This window comes from Physeter macrocephalus, unplaced genomic scaffold, assembly GCF_002837175.3.
Source record: "Physeter macrocephalus isolate SW-GA unplaced genomic scaffold, ASM283717v5 random_522, whole genome shotgun sequence".
Classification (NCBI taxonomy): Eukaryota; Metazoa; Chordata; class Mammalia; order Artiodactyla; family Physeteridae; genus Physeter; species Physeter macrocephalus.
This window is the reverse complement of record NW_021145981.1, coordinates 28,639-38,391: the sequence shown is the minus strand read 5'-3', so window position 1 is coordinate 38,391 and position 9,753 is coordinate 28,639. Positions and strand designations below refer to the sequence as shown.

General features: G+C 56.8%; 1 protein-coding gene across 2 annotated transcripts; it reads right to left on the bottom strand.

Moving 5' to 3' along the window:
* Positions 1–715: 715 nt before the first annotated feature.
* TRIM50 (tripartite motif containing 50) lies at positions 716–8,201 on the bottom strand. Of its 2 annotated transcripts, none has more exons than XM_007099963.1 (6): positions 7,803–8,201; positions 4,751–4,846; positions 3,591–3,821; positions 3,459–3,481; positions 2,246–2,370; positions 716–1,305 (listed from the first exon to the last, which is right to left on the bottom strand). In XM_007099963.1, the coding sequence occupies exons 1-6, from the start codon at positions 8,199–8,201 to the stop codon at positions 716–718; spliced, it is 1,464 nt and encodes a 487-aa protein (XP_007100025.1). The 2 variants fall into 2 exon arrangements, with proteins under 2 accessions (XP_007100025.1, XP_007100026.1); XM_007099964.1 differs by having other exon boundaries at positions 3,459–3,478.
* Between the last annotated feature and the right edge of the window lie 1,552 nt (positions 8,202–9,753).

Sequence of the window (9,753 nt, the reverse complement as noted above, 5' to 3'; positions counted from 1 at the left end):
GGCAGGCTCACCATGCACAGACCCGGGCTCTGGACCCACTCCCACGTGCCCAGCAGATTTCAGGGACGGGCCGTACACCCACCTGGCCCCTACTTACTTCTGCTCTGCAGGACTGTCATTTCCATCTTCTCTAACAGAGAGGGAAGTTGGGAGAAGTCTCTGGGGCCAGAGCGATGACGGGGTGTTTGCTGTGACTAACCAGAGACCGACGCGCAGGGGGTGGAAGCAAGATGTGGCCCCACCAGAGGCTGGAGCTGCTTTTAAAGGCCTGAGCATAAAGCAGTGGGTACGTACAGCGGTTGATAATTGCAAATCATTTGAAAAGGAAGAGATAACGTCAATTTTATTATCCTTAAAGTTATTTAAAGTTCACAGTGATGGGGGGAAGTCACGTGTGGGAGCGTTTCCACCCTCAGGGGAAGAGTAAGCAGAGATGGCAGTTAGGAGGGACCAAGGGAAGCCCAGCTGGACCCGCGGGCCCCAAGGCCTGGCTCCGCTGGTTAATAAGCAGGTTCATAGCCTGGAAAGAGGTTCATAAACACACCCCTAACTGCTGGGGATGGGACCGTGGTCCTTCTCTCCCTATCGTTAAACGTTTCTAGGGACACCCAGGCAGGAAGACCTCCCCGAACGACTACATGACCTCTGCTCACCAGAGCCGGTGGGACCCCTCGAGCCCCCGTGCCCAGCTGGGAAGGCGGCCCCCCGAGCAGCGCTACGGCTTGGTGGGCTGCGGGGGGGTGAGGTGGCTGGGCCCGCTGGGCGGGGGCAGCACCAGGGGCAGGGAGTTGCTGCCCCTTTCGTGCCAGCACGTGTCCAGGATGGGGTAGAGCTTGCCCTGGAAGTCGGCCTGGAACGTGTAGAGCGGCCGCAGGTCGTCGGGGCGGTCGGCGTCGAAGAAGGTGAGCTCGCCCTGCTCGTAGTGCAGGTAGACGCCGATGCGGTGAGGGCGGCCGGCCACGGGCAGGGGCGCCCGCGGGCAGCCGAAGGCCTCGTACACCCGGCCCTCCTTCAGGCCGATGAGCCACACGCCGTGCCCTGGGGACTTGCTCAGCTTGCCCTTGCGACTGGCTGTGCCCTTGATGACCCCCAGGCGCCAGTCGCTCTTGCTCCCCACCACCACCTCCCAGTAGTGGCGGCCGCAGGAGAAGCCCCTGCTGGCCAGGACGCAAGTGCTGTAGTCGAAGCGCTCGGGCTGGCTGGCGCGCCGCTGGGCCAGGAGCCCACACTGCACCACCGTGTTGCCCTTGGAGAGCTCCAGGAGGGGGTGGGCCGTGGCAGGATCCAGCTTGAGGGACTCCGGGGCTGGGAGAGATCAGAGGAGACGTGTATTCAAGCCTCACAGAAGGCGGCAGGCCCTGCCCCAAGCGAGGCCGATGGCAGGCCCTGAGCTCCTCAGGAGCAGAACTGAGTCGGCCTCTTCCCTGTGTCCGCAGGGCCTAGAAGGGGCTGGGGGCCTGGAGCAGGCAACCCTGAGGACATTTGCCGAATGAGTGAATGATGCCTGAAGGGTGGAGGATGGGCTGCTGCAAGCCCAGGCATTCTGGCAAGGGAAACGGTGCAGGCGGCCTGCCTAAGGCGGAGGTGCCGATGGAAGGATCTGGGAGACGGCCTGTCACGTGGGCGCCTCAGCTTCACTCCCCAGGTTTTCTGGAGACTCTAACAACGGCAGTGGCTTTCTTGGATACCCTAGCAGCCCAGTCAAGGACAAACTATCCCAACTGACCTCTTTGCTCGCTGCCAGCTAATCAGTTTACACCTAAAACGTGCAAACAACATTCATGGTTCAGAGATTATCTGCACTTTTTGTACTCCCCTTTCCCCCTTTTGTTCTTATATCAACCGTGTTTGTGCCTTTGTTGGATGAAATCAGTCTATTGATTGATCTTCCTTATGTGCTAGTAATGAAGGAGTTAATTAAAGGTCCGAGTTATTTTTTGGCAGAGCAGCCGCTGCCATTTATTAAGCACTAAACTACACAGACACACACACAGACACACACACACACACAACACACGTCTACTTAGAAACTACGCAGCCCAGCAAGGTGGGCTCTTTACAGATGAGGAAACTGAGGCTCAAAAATTACACCACTCTCCCAGTCACTAGTAAGAGATGGAACTGGGCTTGAGCTCCCCCTGCTGGCAGAAGCCTACCACCGCGCCCTCACCGTTAGCTGTGCCAGCCCCCCTCCAGTTCTCTGCACCTCATACCCTGGAAGGAGGATGGGTGGGTGGGGTCTCACCTGGCAGAACCTTTCGGAAGAGCCTTTTCCACGCAGTCAGCTTGATGTCAGCCTGGTGCAGGCCTGGCTTGAAGGAGATGGGGCTGAACGCGCCTTCCAGGGGCCGGGCCTGCTGGAGCTCTGCACTGGGGGCAAAGGTCCACAGTGATGGTGGAGCTGCTTACCGTGCACCCCAGCCCTTCACCCAGACGCAGGTCCAACCAGCCAAGCCACAGCTCAGAAGACCGTGCACTGAAGATGACCACCATGTACCCGCTGCCCCCACCCCCCGCCGCCCCCCTCTGAGGACCTGCCTCCTTCCTGGGAGGGGAAACACTCTACATCAGTAGCTCTCAAAGTGCAGGTCTGGGAGCAGCAGCGCCTGGGGGCTTGTTAGAAATGCAAATTTTCTTGACTCCCACCCCAGGCCTGCAGAATCAGAACTCATTACTGGGGCCCAGTGACCTCTGTTTTAATTGAGCCCTCCAGGTGGTTCTGATGCACGGTTTGAGGACCACTTCTCTGTATCGGGGGACCCTGGCCCCCAGCTCCAGCTGGAGTGGAAACCAAACTCAGCCAATCGGATCCTCCGTCCATTCACTTAAGCCAATGATCCTAACCAAATTGTCCTGAAGACTAAGGGAAACTGGAGAAAACAAGGAGACTCTCATAAACGTGGCACAGGAAGGCTCAGGAACTGCACAGGTGATTCATTTGTTGCGTTTGGAACATGGATCCAACCCCTTCCTACGAGCCATGGTGCACGCTTCCTTACCCACCATCACCCACCTCATCTCCCGTTCTGCTCTGCATCGTCCTTTACACCCATGATATTGAAATTCTCACAATACTCCAAACTGCACACACCTTACCCTTTCAGTGAGTCAGCGTGCCTGGCAAACGCCTGTCCTCTGCCCTTCTCAGCCGTCCCACCTGTGCGCTGTCTTTGCCGATCTCCCCGCAGTCACCTCCCCCTCTGTGTTAATTCTTTAGCTTGTGTGAACTTCTACTGTTCTAGGTGCCCATAGTGATGTAACCATACTTCACCGCCGCCTCCCACAAGGCTTGGAGACCCCTAAAGGCAAGGCTGTCACTTTCCCTGGGCTCAGTACAGAGCCAGATGTGGGCAGCTGCTCCCGGCACCAGCAAAACTGAAGGGAGGATCTAGTGGGGATGAGACGCCCACGCCCGCAGCCACCAGGCCCTCGCTGCGAGTGCCCTCCGAGGTTATTACCTGGAGGCCATGGCATGGTACTTCTGGAAGACAAGAGGGAGGAGGGTTAGAGCATGGACGAGGCTATGCGGAAGCCGACAGGAGGGGAGCCCCGGCGGCCTTGGCACAGGGGACACTCCCTCGTCCACTCACCCGGATGAACTCATGGTGACTCTCGTTGCCGAACTGCTCCAACACACCCACAGCCTGGACGAGCCGCTCCCAAGCGCCCCGGGCCTGCTCCAGCTGCATGTCCAGGGAGGCCACGAGGCCACGGGTGTGACCCTCCACCCCCTCCAGGCAGCGGGCCTTCTCCTCGTCCACCAGATGGTGCAGCTCCTGGAACTCACTGCGGATCACCCAGCTGAAGACATCAGACTCATTCTGGGACAGGGAGGGGCCGGTCAAGGCAGGCGCCGTGGCTGACCTTGGCATCCCCAGAGCCTGGCAACTCAGGCCTGCCTGGGCCTTCCGACCGGGCTGGTCCCGGTACCCAAGTCCCAGGGCTGAGTCCTGCCAGGTCAGCTGTGCCTGGGGACCCGGGTGTGGCCCCGGGGGGAACGACAGCGGCAGCGCAGGGGCTGGGCCCCCGGCTCCCAGATCCAACACGGTGGCTCTGCTTGCGCCCGTCTCTGCTAACAAGTGTGAACGTACGATTTTGCTTTATCACGGGGTTCCACAACTGGAAAAAAGTCTGAAAGGCCCTGGAGAGCAGACTTTGGAGTGGGATAACAAGGGTTCCCCGTGTGACCCTGAGTTCTGCCTCCATCAGACGGGGTAAAGCGGGCTCCCTCTCCAGGATGAGGAAGATTAATTGAGTTGACTTTCAACGGATGCTGGTCTCCTGCTCGTTTCATGACTACCTGTAGGGCCCCGGCTCCACAGACTCCCAGACCCAAGTGCCCCTCATTAGGAAAAGCAGACAGCCACCAAGGGCTTCAAGCCCTTCCGTGCCTGTCCTCTAAGGTACTGGGAGGGCATTGCCCAGGCTGTCAATGTCAAGCAGACACAGGTGGCAGAGGGCGGGCAGTCATGTCCACGTGTTAAGCTGTTTACCTCCGGGACTTGGGTTCTAGGTTATCTCAGTCTCAAGGGCGTGGAGGACACAAGCCAACTTGGCGACAGTCCTGACAACTGTGCTGAATTCCTCTAAGAGGCTTTGCACTTCCCCCAGCCCACCCTGGAACGCTTTGAATTCTGGCTTAATATGGAAGGCATGGATTCCTGTAAAGGACAGATGAGAACTGGGCTCTGCGGGAAAGGGAAGGCGGGTGGCCGGTCCCAGGGGAGGGCACAGGGGGCGGGGCACTCACGACAATCCGGGTCCTGTTGTTCACCAGCCTGGCAATTTGCTCCTCCACCTTCTTCTGTTCCTGCTTCAGGTCGGAGATGAGGGCTGCTAGCTCCTCCTGGAGGCAATGGGCCCCGTGAGCCGCCGGCCCCTTCACCGCCCCCCCAGCTCCCGGGGGCAGCCCGACGGCCACAAGCACAGAACAGGAAAGGCTATTCAAGAATATTCCGCGCTGACAGCACGGACTGCCTGGACAGAGGAGATCTCCACGTCATCACTCTCTACGCCTTGGGCAGAGATGCTACACGTTGTTACAGCCACCAAAGTCACCACACAACATCCAAGCGGGGCGACTGCCAATCTGAAGTCAACTCTCCCCTCGTGGAATGCTGCCCGTAGGGAACCCACCTGGTAAACTTGCCGGTCACCAGCAGGTCCAGAATTAGTGGGCATTTCATCAAGAGTCATCACAAAAAGGCTGGCCCCAAGTGAAGCCAATGGTGCATGCAATGGCCCAGGGAGGGGTCACCTGGTGACCCCCCCACTCCCTATAAAGACCTGAATCCATCTCCAGCAGGCTTGAGCCCAGCCTGGATTTAGGGCCTCCCAGGCTGAAGTAAACGTCTCCTAGGTTGCCCTGGCCCCATATCTGACTTAACCTTAGGGATCCAACCAGAACCACCCAGAACACCATCTGGCTGCACGACCTCATGGAGCCCTGCTGATCTGTGCCCCTGGAGTGTGCGGAGTCTTTGGCTTAGACAGCGCCCAAGCAGAAGTCAGCTGCAAGAGGCTTTCCGGAAGGGAGCTGAGAAAAACACAGAGCCAGCATGGAGATAAATGAACACAGAGTCCTTGCTCTCCATAACAAGGCATCCGATCTCATAGGAGCCTGAGAAGGGCGTCCCAGTGGTAACCCTCCCAAGGCAAAGAGAGATGGGTCTAGTTCTTTCTCATCAACTGGGCCACAGTGAGTGGAAACAGAATTATGCAAATAAGTAAAGTATCTTAAGATCCCAATCAATAGGAGAAAACAGGAATGCATGAAAGAGATCTGATAACGGAACGGAACTTAGTTGCCACACATGGAGGAGTCTTGAGATCACAAAAACCCACATCCAAAACCAGGACCCAAGTCCTCCCAGCTCCTAGCCAGAAATGACGAGCTCCCAAAAGTCTCCTCCTCCGCCAGGCAGCCCTCTGCTAATAAAGCTCGACTCAGTTTCACTGTACTGCAATTCGGCTTCCTCCTTTCACACTCCCCTAAAACTACTCTTGCCAAGATAACCAATTCTTACTGCTAAACCAGACAGGCTCTTTTCAATCCTCAGCAGACATTTCACACAAGTGATTTCCTTCTTGTCAAAATGCTCTGCTCCTCTGATTTCCTGGAGGCTACATTCAGCCAATGTTCCTGCTCCCTCAGTGAATTCCTTCTGGCCCCCTTTCAGAGTTCTCTCTCTACCCAAATCTTAAGTCCTACGCTCCTGGGGGCATCATCTTCCCCATCACTCCTGCAGACTCTCCTGGTTGGTATTCTCCACACCTGTGGCTTCAGCGACGGCCTGTATGTAGATTCCTCCCAATCTATCCTCTGGCAGAGCGATCGAGCCACATCACGACTCTGCTTAAAATCTTCCAGCCCTGGTTCTCTGAATAAACCCCTAATCCCGTCTCATGTCACACAGGCCTTTTCATGACCTGACCCCCGCTTACCTCACCTCACTCCCACCTCACTCTCCCCCGTGCTTATTGGAACAATATATAATTCCCCAAATGTGCCATGCTGTTTGCCTCCTGGTCTTCTGCACGTGCTCTTTTTATACTTAGGATGCTTTTCCTCCCTTTCTTTTCCTTTCAAGTCCTCCTTATGGTTCAGGTCTTGGCTTACCAGTCCTCTTCCTCCAAGAAGCCTTCCCTGACCACCTGAGACCATGCAGGAGCCATGTTCCAGAGGGTCTCACCATTGCCTGTTCTTAACCTTGACAGCAGCACCTGACACACGGGACTCTGTCAGACCCCCAGACTGTGAGCTCTGGTGCAGGGTGAACTTCTCGCCCCCTGCTGTACCATGGGCACCAGTGTAGCACCTAGCACATAGATGCCCAGGAAATGTCTGTGGGTAGGGGAAGCTGGTGGATGACCTGGCTGGCCCAGTGCACCTTTCCTACTTCTCTCCCAGGGTTGAAGGAGCAAAGAAATGCTGCCCAGAGCACTCAGCCAGGAAAGCCCTGGAACAGCTTCCAGGGGCCCCTCTGTCTACGGATCTCGATGCTTTTCCCTCGTCCTGCGCCCTCCCCTGAATTTCCTCATTCCTCATCCTTAGTGCCCCCAGCCCCCCCACCCCACCCAAACACCGGGCGAGGTACCCTATTACAATTTACTTCCAAAAGCCCTTCCTGTCCTTCCTTGATCTGGTGCCAGGGGAATGAAAACTGGCCTTGCTGTGAGTCCTAGCTCTGCCACTGACAAACTGTATGACCTTGACTAAGACCCTTACCTTCTCGGAGCCTGTTTCCTCATTTGCAAGTACGACAATAACCCCACTCTTCATAAATCTTAGATCAAGAGACTACCCTAAGATGGTATCATTATTATTATTATTCATCGTAAACAGTGATCTGCTAGTTCTGAGGCAACAGTCCATGAGGGCAGGAATCCACTGATTCCACAAATACATTTTGGGCATTTACTACCTGGCCGGCACGGTCCTAGGCACGGAAATATCCCAGGGAATGAAACAAAGTCCCTGTCTTCTCCTGCCTGAGAGTGCAGTCCCCCGAGCGCTCAAGAATCTAATGAGGGCTCCAGAGAAGACGAAAGCAGGGGAGGGGGCTAGCACATGACGCAGGGGGCTCTCCATCCGGTGGATCACCTAGTCCCCAGCACCTGGAGACTGGAGCCGCTGCTCAGAAGGTGATCGGTGGATGAGCAAACGCTCTGCAAGTTGTGCTTCAGAACAAGGCTGGCCCTGGACCCCTCTGTGCCGGGTGATGGCCCCAAGGGCTCAGGACCCGGCTCTGTGTCCCCAGGGGCGGCCCGGCTCCCCACCCCGAAGCAGCCTCGCTGCCCACCTTCATGCGGCTGTAGACGGTAGAGACAGGCGTGACCCGGTGGTGCTGGTGGGAGCCCAGCAGGCCGCAGAGGCCGCAGATGAGCTCCTGGTCCTTCTCACAGAAGAGGCTGAGAGGGTTCCGGTGGTGCGCACAGACCTGGGGCTCAGGGTCCCCGGGGAGCTGCAGGGCTTCGATCACCCTCGCCAGGGAGACGTTAGGCGGGGAGCTGCTGCAGTCCACCTCCTGCCGGCACACGGGGCAGCGCAGCTCCGAGTCCGGGTGACGGGACAGGGACAGCAGGCAGCCCTTGCAGTAGGAGTGGCCGCACTGCAGCATCAGGGGCTCCTTGAAGACCTCCAGACAGATGGGGCACTGCAGGCGGTCCTCCAGCTCGGGCACGCTCACTTGCCACGCCATCCACGGAGCCTGCTGGAGCCCAGGGCGGCCTCCCTGGAGCCTGCTCCCCCCAGCCCCCAAGGGCCCTGAAAGGAGAGGCTCTTAAGGACGCCAGTCTTCGATTCCAGTCCTGACCCGCTATGACTTTGGGTCTGTTTTCCCGTCTTTAAAACAAAGGGCTTAAATGAAAAGTGTGGTCACTTGGAGGTCCAGGATTCTACATTTTTAACCCGGATTTGGAGGTAAACATGAAAGAGGCCATCTGCAGGGTCATTTGGAGTGACACTCATAATGCAAGCTCCAGCCCAGCAGGTGTCCTGACCTAGAACTGGAGAGCAAAAACAAGCCAAGGTCTTTCCCACCTTCTAGATCAGTTCTCAAACTGGCGAGCAGCTGTTGGAAGCAGAGTTACAACAGAATTCCTGAGTCACCCCTTCAGACATCTCAAATGAACCCCAGAAATCTGCACTGACAATTGCCACCCCCAGGCCATTCTAAAGCAGAGTTCTGTCTTAGAACAACACTGTTCCAGAGAGTCTGGGACCCTGGAGAGCGGTCTCCTGAGCTCCCACCCTGCTCCTCCGTAAAAACTGACTGGCGTCTCACCAGAAGTCGGCAGTGGGCCAGGGGAACCCCACACTGGACTACCTGGCTTCTCGGGATCCGCCGAGCCCCCCACCGGGGCCTCACACCAGCATCATCGACTTGATCTGCTCTGCCTTCTCTTCTCCCCAGGATGGGACAGCAGGTGCAGAGATCTAGGGATTGTAGCCGGACACCAGTTAGTTCTACCTAGTCTCTGCTCCTTTCCTCCTCCCCTTTCCCAGAAACACCCCAGTGTCCTCAAGGTCACTCAGAATCAGCTGGAACTAGGCCGTATCACGGGACCGGGGAGGCAGCCTTTGCTCGGCCGGCTCTGATAACGGCAATACTCAGGTGCTCGCCTTGGCCAGGCATGGGGGAGGGGCGGAGACAGAGGGCCTGGGTACCTATTCATACCTCACAGACCCCAAACGGGAGTGGACTCGTGCTTTGACACAATTCTTTCTGAATCTCAATCTCTCTCTCTCTCTCTATAGAATAATGAAGGTATTTTTAGTTACCTAGATTTTTAAACTGATGTATAACTTCTATAAAGTGCACAAATCTTAACCACACAGTTGCAGTACAACTTATATGTGTATACCCACTCACAAGGTCAAGATACAGAGGAGCTTCTGGGTTGGTGAACACATCCATGTGCTGGGAAGGTGGTGCACCCCAGTTCCACGGGGACAGAAGTTCCTGCGCTCTGGACCCTTCCAGACTTCACCCTATATACCTTTTCATATGGCCGTTCATCTGCATCCTTTACTATAAACTGGTAAACATTTTTTAAAAAGATCGGGCTTCCCTGGTGGCGCAGTGGTTGAGAATCTGCCTGCCGATGCAGGGGACACGGGTTCGTGCCCCGGTCCGGGAAGATCCCACATGCCGCGGAGCAGCTGGGCCCGTGAGCCATGGCCACTGAGCCTGCGCGTCCGGAGCCTGTGCTCCGCAAAGGGAGAGGCCACAGCAGTGAGAGGCCCGCGTA